The following is a 15,759-nucleotide window of genomic DNA, read 5'->3' on the forward strand; positions in this document are numbered from 1 at the left end:
AGCCTCATCAAGGGGTACACATTTTTTGGCCTAGATCTAGCCGTTTCCTCAAGGGACTTGGACATTTTCACTTGGAGAGGGATCCTCTCATATTTTTCTATAAATTGAGCCTTAGAACTCCTCATTGTATCATTGTAAAAATCGAGCTACTTGGCTAAGCGAAGCTCTGTAGGATTTTTGTATTGGATTTTTCTGATCTAATAAAGAAAGACTTTGGGCTTTGTAAATGCTTGAGAAGGGGTTTTTAGGGGACATATTCAATGGATTAAGGAAGAGGCTTGAAGGATCAAGAAATTTACAAATTTGAGGCCTTTCTTTACCTTTGTTCGTGGATTGAAAACCTTCCCATCTTTTCTCTTGTGCAGATTTGTCTCTCTAAAGGCCTGAAGAGGGTTTTAAAATTGATTTTGAAGAGATCTTCAAGGAGGCTTGATAAATTAAAAATATTGCATTTTTTGAGCCTTTTTCTCTCCTAGCCGTAAGCAAAAAGAGCCTCTTCGTCTCTTATGCACATAATTTCTTCTTGAGGCTTGGACATTAATTTATTTTGAGCGAAATTCATTTGAAGGAAAAGCGAATTCTCTCTTGGAGAATTTTATCATTGTAAATATTTTCCATTTCTATTTTGAATCTTAAGGAAAGACATTGGCTCTTGAAGCTCTGTCTTTGTAAACCCTCCTCAAGATCTAATCCCTCACTTCTCTACAAGAGGTTTCACTTGTAATAATAATAAAATAAATTTCTTCTTGAGGGAGCTTGGGATTTCTCCCTTGGTATCCCTATCTCCTCATTTGGTAGGAGGATCTTAGATAGTTAGTGACTAACTCTTCTTATTTTCTTTTGCTAGCTTGGTTTCTTGCATCTCATTACTAGATTTAATCACTAATTTGCATTTTTTCATTTAGCTAGTTAGCAATTTAGCACATTAAAGTATATTAATTTTAAAAGCTGATTTATTAGCCTAGATCTGATCCATTTGTTGTTGGTATAACTTGTTCTGTTGCTTTTATATCACTCATCTTATTGTTTACTTCATTGTCTAATTAGTTTGCATTTCAATATAATATTTTCAAGCAAGTGTGATATTATAGTTGAGCTATAATTGGTTTATAAACAATTTTATTTAACACTTGCATTAATTTATTCCATTTCACTTACAATTTGCATTATTATCTCTCTAAAATTTACCTCCAAGCATAAGTTTGGCTGATAGACATTTAGGAAACTTTCTCAACTGTCTAGATTTGTGTTTGTATGAAAGGTTAAAATGAATGACCTCGCAGTTCTCTTGCATGGCTAGGTCCCTTGTAGGAACGAAGACATGTAGGTTGTATTGAAGTCCTGGGTGGGTATCGTTAATGAAGCCATTGCTTCCTCATCCTAGCCTTCTTGCAACCACCTACTAGTCTTTACCAAGTTGAAGCAATTGAGGGGAAGTCACACCTTGGCTTAGGCATATAATGAAATTTACCATGACCACCTAACTTCACACACTTCACCATAACTTTGTTTCATCTTGAATCAATTGGTTATCATATAGCTTTGGATTGAGAGCATCTCATTTACTTGCAAGCATTTCATTTGACATTCTTGTACTCGTCTATTTCATTGTCCTTTAATGATTATATCGTATATGAGAATCTCTCTTTAAGTACAAGCTTTATTTTCTTGCAAGCTCTCTTTCCATCTTGTTGCTCATATCTCAAAGTTGTATGTAATCTATTATGATTTTTATTCGCTAACACTTGTCTTGCAACTTCCCATTCTTGTATCTTGAAAATCATATTTCAATTCAAGTATTGTGATTTTGCTTTGAGCATATATTTCTTGCAAGTATATTTATTGGCACTAGTCTCTTACAATTTGTCTTGCAGGATATCTTGTTGAATTAATTGAATCTATATTGTTGATGTTTATATGCTCATAAACATTTGTACTTGCTAAATCAATCTCTAATTTCATTTCAAGTTATATTGAATGGTGATAGCCTTACTAACCGTCTCCTAGAACTTGTTATCTCTAACAAGTTTTCCTTTTATAATCATCTTTAGGGACCACCCCCCTTAGCTTAGGTAGGAGAGGGCTTAAATAGAGAGATTTGGGATCAGGTGACGGCCCCTTCTCCGAGCGTTGCCACAAAGAACACACTTTGTGAAGTTGAGGATTTTTCCCACTTGTCTTGGGTGTGCAAATCTGTGGACAACAGGGCTTATCTTCGATACTAGTTGCTGAACTGAATTAAGAAGAATGAAATCTTGTAGATTGTGTTCTGAATCATCACGTTGACCATAAACCACACCCAAATCGAAGATTGGACTTTTTGCTGATCTCTCAGGACTGTACATAGCACCGGTCAATTTTGGCGAACTGGGGGAATTTCTGTATGCATTAGGGGTTTCTCCTCTCAAGCTGCATGCTGATCCTATCATGATCTAAGCATCAACAATTGCTTAACTGACATGAATGCCTCCATCTTTTATATTCTACTTTTATTCATACTTCATTTCCTGCTTCATGGAGAGATGGCTTTGGGACTCCCATATTGTCACAATATGGTTGTACTTTTGAGTCCCGTTGACCTATTTTGGCCATTTGTGGAAATTAATATAATTTCCTTCTCTCTCTGGTTCTTTCTTTGTACTGCATGTCTTGATATGCTTTGAAAATCTAAGCATGTGGGTTTTTATCCAAAGTTCTATTGATTTATAGATTGAAGATTCTGTATCATATCTTCTATGGCTATAGAAGTTTACTTGCCAACTCACTATATAAAGCTGAGAATTTTTCTTATATTTGGTTGTTTGTTCAGTCTCTGCCAGTTGGATATATTTAATTTCTGATTTCAAGGGATTTAACATCCTTTAACAGTTGACCATATTGCACGAGGTATAATCACTTAAATATTCACTCAAATATTGCCCCTTCTTCTAGGGCATTTTTTCTACAGCATGTACTGAAAGCGTATTCAAATACTTGGTCTATACACCATCAATATTTTTTCAAGATGGAACTACTAATTGGTTCTATATGCATGCATGAATTGACAAATCTGATATCAGGATTTTGATATATTATGTACAATATGAAATTTAAGAGGTAATACTTAATCTGGATTAGAGACTCACAACTTTGTTTGAAATCCTTATTAATTATTTATTATTATTATTATTTTTTCTGTTTGTATTTTTAGGAGGGGGACCCTCGTCTTTCATGCTTCGGGCTTATGAAAAACAGCAGAGATGGAAAGAGCTACAGCACAAATCTTGCCTACACACCTCCTGAATATCTAAGAACTGGTAGCTTTTCATTTACAAATTGTTATTTTTTTTCATGGTACTTAAAATGTCAAGAATGCTTCATAGGCTGCATTTCAACTAATCATTTTTTATTTTTCTGTTACTGGTAAAGAGTTTGAGGGAAGATTATCCAGAATTGTGTTGAATTTACCAGCTTAGAAATCATGTTTTTATTTGTTTTCCTCATAGGTTAAGTTAATGTAGATAGTATAATTTCATTTACTGCATGTGGTTGTTTTATGAATATTGAGGATAGGAAGGGTGGAACTTCTTTTGAAGTGTAAAGAGGATGGAAAGATTTTGCATCTTTGAAAACATGCTGTTTAGTTCATATAGATAGTTCACTTTTCAATCAACCCTTTGTTTTGCCTGAAACATTGATTGCAGTCCAATTCTCCAGGCTAATAAAGTCCATGTTTTGCTATATTCTATTTCAGAATGCAAGCTTATAAATCGGCATATCTTCATAAATCAACATATATGAATACATGTTCATCCCTGTATTGTGCTAGAGGCAATGAACAAATCATCTATTGTTAACATTCATTGAAATTTGAGATACTCTTAGTAGTAAGAGATGGAAATTTGCTCTTCGTAATTTTTAGCAAAAGCTATTTACAAAAATGGTAAGGGTCCTTAGTTTGAATTTGGGATGGTTTGTGGATAAGGGTGCAGGAAAACATTATGCCTGAGAGATCTTAACTGCTCTCAAAGACTTTAGAATGTTGGCCTTCACTTTTACTGCACTATTTTAGATGACTGCAGATGATGTTTTTTAAAACTAAATTTGGATGCTCATGGATTATAGTCTACATGATACACCTTAATGTCTAAAGGATGTTGAAAATTACCCACTAAAGTAAAATAGGAAAACATAGGAGAAAATCTATGCTAGCTTAATATTCAATATTGGTGTATGTGTAAATGAATAACTAGGATTGTCATAAAAAATTAAATGATAATAATAATATAACTATGATTGAAAACTTACGACCATTTGATAAATGCTTATGATAATTGTTAAACATTCCCCAATATGGAATTGCCATTCTCATATATGTATACCCTTTATTAGAGATAATGCCTTCTGTAGGTTATTTGCCTTTTAATTGGGTATTTTGGAGCTAATGTATGCATATAAACGGATCACAGCAGATTGTGTGCCCCTCCCCCTTTCCCCTTCTTGGCTACTAATTAATAGCATTTTCACTACTTTGTGTCCTCCACAACATCCATGATTGTCCTTGTTCCCTCTTGTTTATAAAAAACTGACAAAAGTGATTTAAGATCTCTCAAGATTTTACAGCCATGCTTGAGCAGCTTGTATATGCAAAAAAACAAATGCAACACGTTATTACAAGCAAAAGTGCAAATTCTTGAGAATGAAAAGGCAATGATTTATGCTTTACTTCAACATACGAAGTTGAATATTAATAGCTTCTTTCAATGCTAGTTCGTCACTTCCGTTACAATGCTCATGATAACTCTCACACGAAAGGACACACTAGACATTATCTCTTACTATGGAGGGAAAATATTGGCAGTGGCCTAATAGGTGATTCTTCTGCAAGTAATCTGTTGCGTAGAACTCTGTAGTGGACCACTTGATGGAGAAATTGAATGGTGCTAGGTATTTTTTGTAGATCGACTTGAAGAGTGGATATGACTACATTTGGATTAAAGGAGTCAAGTGGAACACTACTTTGAAGGCTAGTGATGGATTTGTAGGAGTGGTTGGTTAAAATTCAGACTGACCATTATACCTAGCTGTTTCATGATGCTGACAATAAAAGTTTTGTGGCCCCATCTTGATATCTTTTCAGTTGTTTATCTGGTTGATATTTTGATAGAAGGATCCCCACAATTGATTCAATGGGCTCAAATATTTGCAAAGAATGCCTAAGCCACCATGTGGGCTTCAACATGGTGTCTAAATCCCAAGCAATGTGGAGGTTGATTTCAAAGTAAGATTTGAAAGCTATTCACATATCATGCCAATCAAGCAATGCAAGACATGGCTCCGTTGTTGCGTTCTTGAAGAGTAGAGAAGGATTTCGATTTTATTTATTGAAAAGATAGGCACCATCATTTTCCCTAAGCCCGTATATGTTAGAAAATTGGAGGTCGCAAGATTGATTCCCTTCAAGCTCAAATATGTAATAGGCGATTGATGAATGCTAGGTATTGTTCAAATTGTGGAGTGCTTGTCTCTAAAACATGACCATAATTAGTGTTTCTAAAAATGAGAAACTCTTAACACAGACCTACAACTAGTCGACTTCAATCCGAGCTCCCATATTTCTTTATTGGACATTAATTGGAGTAGTGGTAGTATAGTAGTTGCTATGGCACCTACGTTATGGGATTGTGCAACTTTGATTCATTGAGTAAGCAACAATGCCACTGCGGAGGCCATTCAGATCCTCAATATCAAAACCCCTCTTAGCCTCTTGCAATTTAGGATAATTTGGTAATGGAATGACATTGACAACAAAATCCTGTTGAAATTGGCAACTAGGGCCAAATTTCACTTTGGAAAGCTCATTTGATGAAGATAATTATTGCATTAAATTCCTCTCTTCGAGAGGACCAAAATTGACCTAAAGAACATCAAATTTGGATAAGGAGAAGTGTGTTTTTGAATTTATGCCCTCTCACATGCAAATTGCCAATGTCAGCCTCCACTCCATGTAGGCTCATAAAGCCCAACCGACATATCTCTTGACTCTCTCCATCTTATATAAATAGAGGAGTCCTCCTACCTCATTTAGACCATCCAATTATTGGTGATATGTCTGAGGTAGCCTTGTACTTAGAAGAGGAGGACGAAGGGTGGTTTGTCTTTGGGTTTTCTTCTGCATGATGGCCAAGATGCTTCAAATAGACAGCCACAGTCGCTAAGGCAATTCTGGACAGTTTAGAGTATGTACTAGGACTATTTTGTGTGGGACCTTTTAATTCAGGTGAGCCACTGCACTTGGAAGGCTACTTCAGTTAGGCCGCAGGCCTTTATTCTCTTGTGTGATGGACTGAGTACCATAGGAAGGGTGGCTGAGGCTGTTGAAGCAAGTCTGGGAATATTTCATGTGCATTTGAGGAGAGCTCTGAGCAGTGTTTGACTTCACGTGCAGGCCGCATATGTTGTATGGAGATTACAGGGTTTGGACCAAAGTTTGATGGTGATTGTAAAGCCTAAATATCAGTCCATCCTTAGCTGCAATATCTGCAAGGAAGTGCGAGCTCTTTTGGGGTTAATCATATGACTTTGCTGCAATATGTTAGGACTGATGTATGCCCTAACCAGACCTGCAATCTTCTCAGAATTGAAATACTTTGGGTTCACGATCATCAACAAAGAAGTTCGTTTTAGTTGATCCTGAATTGAGCTTTTTTCAGGAGATTGACTTGTAGCCGCTTTGTCTATCATTGACCTCTGGTTAGGGCAGAGTATGTCTTCTATTGTTTGAAGGCTGAATGAAAGACTTATTGGTCATTTGGACTGAGGAATTGATCACCATGTTGGCAAGTCACATTTGATTTTGATTGTACTCTCATTTTCTCTGAACATTTGATAATAAGATGAATTGATCAAGGGTTTTCCCCATCTTGGGGTCTTTTCCCTGGCTTGAGCCATATCCTTGTGTCCTCTTTCCTTGGCTTGTCCTCTACTCTTATTGTCTATGTTCTTTCATCCGTTACTCTCAATATGATTCTGTTCTATGTGATTGCCAATGGAAATGAAATGAATTAGAATTGGGCTAATATGGATCTTAGAAGTAACTGTCCTAAGCAAAGAACATGTTAACCTAAAATTAACATGCTATTAGAGCTCAGGCGAGGACATACCCAAGTAAGAGAGAATGCAATCACTAAGAAGCTTGTAAGGCGAAGTATTGATATCCAGTCTATGGAGGATGTGCAGAGGACATAGGTTTGTATAACATTGTATGTCACAACAGTTTTATTAGCAGGCAAAAAGAATCATCTAGTTGCAAAGTTTAATCTTCAGCAGAGGCCATTCATGCTTAAGTAATGACTAAGGTATGTTGTGTTGACTGGTATCTTATTATCTTGAAGTTGGTTCTATAATATAAGGGTGTATGCATTCAGAGCGCAAGTCCTGAAAATTGAACAGTAGTGCCTGTAAGAATGAGAATGTATGAGATCTTCCCTTCAGTAGTTGGGGCAGAAGCATAAGTAAAGGAAGAACATTTGAAGCAATATTTAGCACTACACTTTCATCTAGACAGATTAAGCAGCAACAGAAAACATCTTCAGGCATTCTTTGGTACAACAGTAACACTCTTATATCAAGGCATAATCTAATACACTGAAGCAGTAACGATAAAGTTCTGTTGATGAGGATGTTTGTCTCTGAGATCGTTAGACGAAAGTTTTTTTTGGTTTCATTTCTTCTGGTCGTGTTCGCATTTGCTGGTCTGAGTGAATGAGTTCTGTATGTTACGTAAAGTGCGTTGAGCTATCTCTGTTTGGTCATTGTGTGAATTGGATGTTAATAATAAATATACACATCTGGTGCGATGGGTTATCTCTAGTTGGTTAGTGTGCAAATTCAATGTTACTGTGGTGCATGCAACTTGAGTGATGATGCGATGGATAAATCCGTAAAAGACTGATTATTGAAGGATTCAAAGTGCCATGCAAGGTTGTTGTGCGAATATTCTTGTATACACCTGTGCGTTTGGGCAAGCAGTGACAAGAATGCAGCCTCAGAATGAATTTCTCTCGATCACATTGAACGCATATCAGTTTAGTTCTGAAGGCATGTTCCTAATTGTTTTCTGTGCAAAAACATGGAATAAACCCATCACTTCTGAAGACCTCGGCCTTGTGTAATATCTGCAGTTCCTCTACATCATGGTACGTAAAGTATCCCTATGATTTGGTTGGTATAAAGCAAGTTTATAGTAAGTATGGTTCTCTATGATTGTCATCTATACTCAGCTATATAAAGAATCGATTCACATAGTTCTCTGCAATTGTATGAATGGCAATATCATAGATATATATGGCATCGATACTCGTTCATCTAATAGTTTATCCGAGATCATCATACAGTTCTATGCATTTGGCATTGACACACAGTTCATCTATGAATAATAGTGGTATGCTAGAACAATATTGGAATGGGCATATGGACATGGCACTGTAGTGAATGCTGATAGTATACGTCTCTGTGTTAGATCCAAGACTTGCACATTCTACAGTGACATACTCAACTTGAATTTCTTATATCAGTTGAGCCAATTTGTGAAATTTTTTAATTTACAGAAATCCTACATTGCGGTCACCAGTAAATTTTTTCTTGGAAAGAAGGATAGAAACAGGCATCAAGCAGAGGAAGCATCTGATTCTCGTAATGAAATCAATCCTCCTTTAGCTTTAAAAATTTTCTATACTATAATAGGAAGCTTTAAGTAGCTGAGATTCTGTTGAAGTCATGTCAGTAGGTAAATATCTTGAGAAGAAATGATCCTCCTGGAAGTTTGAAGATCTGAAGCTATTATAAACCTCACAAGTTATTTGTGACATCAGGTCTGCTATGTGAGCTCAACATCTTTTATTGTCTGTTCAACATTGTGTAAACCCTGTAAATTGATAACAATGTTATAGTCTTGTTCACAATCGAAGTTGTGAACAAGACAGATGTAAATCTTGGATATCTTATCTTTTGAAGCAGCTACAATGGATGTTGGCATCAACTCATGATGATCATTTGTGAAGGTATGCATGAAACAACTAATCAGTAAGCTAGAGTTTATAATGATTTGTTGTGAAGTGTTTAACTCTTGTAGACACATCAAGTTGTCATCTTGAGCAAGAATTTCAATACAGTCCTGATTTGCAAGAGGAGGTTCCAGTAGTAACGTCTGTAATAGAAACAGTTACATCAAGGTTTGAAAGCATTATAAAGTCTAGATTGTAGTAAGAATGTTTAATTTACAGACTTTTAGAATGCATATCAGTTTCGTAGGCACCTGCTTTATAATCATTGCCCACAAGACAAAAGTATAGTGACACTTCTGTCAGCAAGGAAGGAGATTGTCATTGTTGTATTAAGTGGCATCAAAGGTATTGGTTCAGAACTTACTCCAGCTTCCCGTTGTCATTATTCTGACAGATTACAGTAGGTATCTATGCAACAAGGGTAGTTTTACAGGTTCACCTTCAAAAAAGGAAAAGAAATTGTTGTCACATCACCTCCTTGCAGTATGTTAAAGTCTCATCTCAAAGATGAAGTGCAGATTGTCAAAAGCTTGATGATCACCTAAATTAAGGATTCAGAGGGAGCTGTAATGTTTTGATGATGTCTGTCCATCAGATGATGATCCTCTCATTTACCAATGAAAGAGGGAGTTGATTTTTTTTTAGGATGTAAGATCTAGCTTTGTTCCTAAGCTTTAAAAGTCTGGCAATATGGAGCAGCTGTTGATCCAGATATAGACTATGTTTGGGGACATTGGTGTATACCTTGATACAAAGACTCTACGTTGATTAATGGTTAATCCTCATATATTGGATGGCTGCTCATTAAGATTATTTATGATCTAAAGTACACTGCTGGTCTAGCAGTACGATAAATGGAAAAGAGCACATCTAAGTGCCATATATTTTGCGGACCACCTTTATTTCATGAATACAATAAAGACTGAAGTCTGTTACTCTGGGTGAAGTAAAATAAAGCAACTAGCATGGCTTACTGTGAAGCCATTTGAGAAATCTCTTCAATAAGATCATCTGAGCTCGTGTTGGAACCCTTCATTATATATTGCAATTAGGATTCACTTTTTAGAGAATACATGACCACCTCAAGCATATTGGCAACAGGTACTGCTTTATTTTGATATGGTACATTGGAAAACTACCAAGCTCCATCATTGTTGGGTGGATGAACAAATTTTTGTATTCATAGCCACTTGATAAGGTCGAGACTATCTTCCTTCAATAAGAGGTTGGAAGTCATGGATAGACCCTATTAAGAGGGTCTCGATTGAACATTGAGCTCTGGGAGCTCCAGGGGAGTTTGGGGTACTTCTTGATGCTATGAGTGACACATAGGGTGAATGCTTCACCTTCCCCTATGATGGTTGTCATGTGTGTAGGGTGAGTAGTTCACCTTCTCCTGCTGATAGCCTAGTGAGAGATGCATTAGGCATATGCTTGTTGTCACATGTGGACATGTCGGTGGGACGTGGTTCATCCTTTCCCCACATGTAGGATGCTCATTCCCTACCATCAATGCTTGACATGTCGGTGGGATGTGGTTCATCCTTTCCCCACGTGTAGGATCTTTCCTACGATCGCTGGTTGGCATGCATGTAGGACTTGATTCATCCTTTCCCTACTCTCGGTGATTTGCATGCGCATAGGATGTGGTTTATCCTTTCCCTACGATGGTTGTGATATGTGACAGTAGGATGTGGTTCATCCATTCCCTATGCGTGGTTGTGAGCAGGATGTGATTTATTCTTTCCCTACTATTGCTACAGTATCATCCTACCCATGTAGTCTGGGACGCATGGGAAGTACCTCTCATCTGGCGAATGAGTTGGGAAAAATGGATAGAGACCATAGCTCTATCGATGGACGCATCATGTATGGACGTACTCCCTATGTCTAGAATGCATGATGTTCAAACAACTTGATCACTTTGGATCAAGTGCATGATGTTCAAACAACTTGATCACTTTGGATCAAGTCCGATTGGGGTTCGACCCCTGGTTATGTGGACTGACTTTTGTCAGTGGAGAGTGGTAAGGTCTTGTGACTCACTCTTGACAAATTCTTCTTCATTATCTATATTAGTGTTCAACAAAGTTGAGATGAGATGTAGATATGGTATATGATGACAAGACGGCATGATAATGGATGAATTGGTAGGTGGAATTCTCCCTAGTTGAGAGGGAGTGTTAAAACTGGCAACTGTGGCCAATTCCACTTTGGACAACTCATTTGATGAAGATAATTATTGCATTAAATTCCTGTCTCCGAGAGGACCAAAATCGACCTAAAAACATCAAATTGCTAAGGTCGGCCTCCACTCCATGTAGGCCCATAAGCCCAACCGACATGTCTTTTGACCCTTACCATCTTATATAAATAGAGGAGTCCTCCTACCTCATTTAGATCATCCAATGCTTGGTGATATGTCTGAGGTTGCCATGTACTTAGAAGAGGAGGATGAAGGGTGGTTTGTTTTTGGGTTTTCTTCTGCATGAGGGCCGAGATGCTTAAAATAGACAACGACAGACCTTAAGGAAATTCTGGATAGTTTAGAGTATGTATTAGGACAATTTTTTGTGGGACCTTTTACTTTAGGTGAGCTACTACACTTGGAAGGCTACTTCAGTTAGGCTGCATGCCTTTATTCTCTTGTGTTATGGAATGAGTACCATAGGAAGGGTGGCTGAGGCTGTTGGAGCAAGTCTGGGCATATTTCATGGGCATTTGAGGAGAGTTCTGAGCAGTGTTTGACTTCACGTGCAGGCCGCATATGTTCTATGGAGATTACAGGGTTTGGGGCAAAGTTTGATGGTGATCGTAAAACCTAAATATCAGTCCATCCTTGGCTGCAATATCTGCAAGGAAGTGCGAGCTCTTTTGGGGTTAATCACATGACTTTGCTGCAAGATGTTAGGACTGATGTATGCCTTAACAAGACCTGCAATCTTCTTAGAATTGAAATATTTTGGGTTCACGATCATCAACAAAGAAGTTCGCATTAGTTGATCCTGAATTGAGGTTTTTTCCGGAGATTGACTTGTAGCCGCTTTGTCTATGGTTGACCACTGGCTAGGGTAGAGTATGTCTTCTATTGTCTGAAGGTTGAATGAAAGACTTGTTTGGGTTGCTTCTTGGTCATTTGGACTGAGGAATTGATCATCATGTTGGCAAGTCACGTTTGACTTTGATTGTACTCTCATTCTCTGCTGAACATTTGATATTTGATAATAAGATGAATTGATCAAGGGTTTTCGCCATCTTGGGGTTTTTACTTGGCTTGAGCTATATCCTTGTATCCTCTTGTCTTGGCTTGCCCTCTACTCTTATTGTCTATGTTCTTTCATCCGTTACTCTCAATATGATTTTGTTCTATGTGATTGCTAATGGAAATGAAATGAATTAAAATTGGGCTAATATGGATCGTAGAAGTAACTGTCCTAAGCAAAGAAGATGTTAACCTAAAATTAACAAATCCTTATCACTGGAGAATAAGGCAAACTTGCCTTCATTTAGTTTAGGAAGAAGCCATTGAAGGTTGAAGAACTTGTACTATTGTCTTTGTAGAGGACATCAAAGATTGATTTTGCAGATTGAAGGCTGTTATTTGATGTAAAGAAGTGAAATGGTGTACCTTCCAACCTTTTTAATGGATCGATTCATCAATTGAAGTAGACCTGGAGACATAGCGCATATGGGTGAACTCCATTATCAATTCATTTATTTGTGCTTGTGTTGATTCAATTCTTGTTCATAATTTCAATCTTTAAATGTTGATTTTTCATTAATTGAAGCTAGTTATAAAAATCCAAATTAGTGAAATGGAGCATTTAGCACTAGTTTCAGCTCAAGTTTGGGATAAGAGTTGTTGATTAGGGATTAACTTATACGCTGATTTGGATTTGTACAAGGGCTGTTGTTGAATGCTAACTACATCTAAGTTCAAGCGAGGAGAATATTTACTTGAAGAGTATACTATTTAGATTGGTTCGAGACATGCATTCCAGAGGGAAGCAAAGTTGAAGTAGCCTTTTTGGACATGAAAACCAAGGTGTAAGATTTATAAAGGAACAAAGGAGACCCAGGTCGAGGTAAAGGAGAAAGAGATGATAATGACCCTCCCAAAACTCCTTCATTCCCTTCCTCTGCTTCAAGTTCAAGTTCATATTCAATTCCATAGAACAACAACTAGAGAAAGGTTAGTCTGATTTGCATATGTTTTGGCTGAAATTAGACATAAAATTTGATTTTCCAATGTGAGATCTGGGGCATAATGCCGAGAAATTGGATTATTAGATCAATCAAGTTGAAGTATATTTTAGGGTTCAAAACATTGTGGACAAAGAAGTAGAAATCCAATTATCTACTCTTTGACACAAAGGAACAACACTAGTTTGGTGGAGAATAAGAATAAAGAATATCTCCTTAAGAAAGGTGGAATAACATCTTGTTGGTATAAATTCATAGCTGTATTGAAAAAGCAATTTTGTCCTTTTGGGTATATGCAACATGCAGTAATGGATTGGCATAATCTAAGGCAAAGAAGATGACAAAATGTGCCAGACTATACTCATGAGTGTTGAATGAGGGCATTGACATTGGCTACTCCTCTTTATATGCAAGAAACTATTTTGAAGTATATTGGTGGGTTGCATAGCTATTTGTGACATGATACTCTTATGTTTAATCCAACTAATCTTGAAGAAGTTTGTGTCCAAGCCACTCATATTGAGTCAAGGTGGAAGAATGTCATGGACAACTTCTCAAACAAATTAATTAGCGAGTTGAACAAAATAAGAAGGGAAGGGGAAAAATGAAACGAACAACCACAATGAGAAAAGAAGATGAAAAGCTTTCATGTTTACATTGCAAAGGGGAAGGACATGCTGAGGCCAAGTGTTGGAAGCTTGATCTTGAACTAGGACCAAAAAGGTTTGGAAATAAGAAGGGTAGTAAAATGACCCTAGCTACAATCCAATAGGATCTTGGATTGGATTCAGGTGAGGAAACCAAGATCACAACCATGGGTATTCAAGGTACATAACCTTCTACTAGTTTTAGCATTAGTGCTGATTCTTTAAAATCTAAAACGTATGCATGATGAAAAGAATAGAAGTGTGCTATTCTACATTAGAGTTATCTTGAAACATATGAAGATTGATATCCTCTTTGATCATAGTTCACAAGCTAATAGCATTTTTGAAGAAATTGTTAAGACGCTGGGACTTGAAACTAATCCTCATCGAAAACCATATCGTTTAGCATGGGTATGTGATGATGTTGAGTTACATGTATCTAAATACTATAAGCTCATATTTGTAGTCACCTCTACGTTGATAAACAAGATAGAATTAGATGTTGTACAACTTGATATTTGGAGAAGTTTTGGGAAATCCTTATTTGTATGACATGAAAGCTATCTTGTACAGGGAGGAGAACAAGTATCATTTTACAAAGGATGGGAATGAGTATATTGTAAGATCTCATTGTGTGAAGACTAACTTGTCTCTTGTTACTACAAGACAAATGAAAAGGCTTGTAAATGCAAGCAAGAATTTTGTACTTATGATTGTAAAAGCTAAGGATGATGATAAATCCAGGGATTTGAAAGGATGTGATCCTAAACATAAAGATGAATTAGTTAAGATTATTTCTAACTATTATTAAGTGTGTTAAAGCCCAAGGATTATCTCCAAGGAGAGAGATACAACGTGAGATTTGGTTGCAACAAGATGCACCTCTTCCTAACATTGGCATGTATATGTTGTTTGTGCTTGAAAATGAAGTGAAGAAGCAAGTTTGGGAGTTGGTTCAGAAAGGAGTCATTCGACCAAGTACTTCTCCATGCAGATTACCTATTGTGTTGGAACCAAAGGAAGATTGTACATGGAGAATGTGTGCGGATTTCTAGGCATTGAACAGAATTACAATGAAGAATCATTACCCTCTTTGTTGTATTGATGATTTGTTGGATCAATTAAAAAATGCAACTTATTTTACTAAGTTAGATGCAAGAAGTGGTTATCATCAAGTATGGATTTCTGAAGATGATTTTTGGAAAATTGCTCTTAAAACAAAAAAATGGTTTATTTGAATGGTTGCTTATGCACTTTCTGCGTTGTAATGGTCCTTCTACTTTCATGAGGGTTATGAATGATGTCTTAAGGCCATTCATAGATGATTTTGTGAAGTCTACCACGCTGATATACTGGTGTTCAGTAAAAGTTGGGAAGATCATGTAAAGCATGTTAGGAAAGTCTTAGATGTTTTGGAAAGGGAGAGAGTGTGCCAAAAGATGTCAAAATGTGAATTTGGGAATACATATTTAGTTTATTTGGGTTGTGTTCAATTGAAAATTGAACCCTCTAAAATTGAAGCCATTATGAAGTGGCATAAGCCTAATAATATAACAGAAGTTAGGAGCTTCCTAAGGGTAGTTCAATAGTGGAAGAAGTTTATTACTAACTTCTATTTCGTTGCATCTCCTTTATGTGCTTTGAGAAGTACTAATTAGGTCTTTTAGTGGGGAAGTTGTTGAAGAATGTAACTAGGTTCAATGTTTATAAATGTATTTGAGTCATTATGTAATGCAGGGTTAAAAATATCAGTATTGGAAAAATATCGGCAAGGGTCCTGAAAACATATTATCGACAATATTAGCGAAAATATCGGCAAATATAGGAAAATATCGTCAAACAAAAAAAATCATTTTTTTATAATT

The 15,759-nt window shown here is 36.7% G+C and overlaps 1 protein-coding gene across 4 annotated transcripts in view; it reads left to right on the top strand.

The window, feature by feature from the left end:
• Nucleotides 1-15,759, top strand: part of BSK1 (BR-signaling kinase 1) — a 202,526-nt gene that overhangs the window by 34,523 nt on the left and 152,244 nt on the right. For all 4 annotated transcript variants that reach the window (XM_089458521.1, XM_089458522.1, XM_089458524.1 and 1 more), the window contains exon 6: nt 3,191-3,296. In XM_089458521.1, coding sequence (XP_089314647.1) covers nt 3,191-3,296 — 106 coding nt within the window. The remainder of the gene's footprint in view (nt 1-3,190; nt 3,297-15,759) is intronic.

Source organism: Pinus tabuliformis, chromosome 7 (assembly GCF_031772625.1).
Source record: "Pinus tabuliformis cultivar Carrire ecotype Pingquan chromosome 7, CPIR1, whole genome shotgun sequence".
Classification (NCBI taxonomy): domain Eukaryota; kingdom Viridiplantae; phylum Streptophyta; class Pinopsida; order Pinales; family Pinaceae; genus Pinus; species Pinus tabuliformis.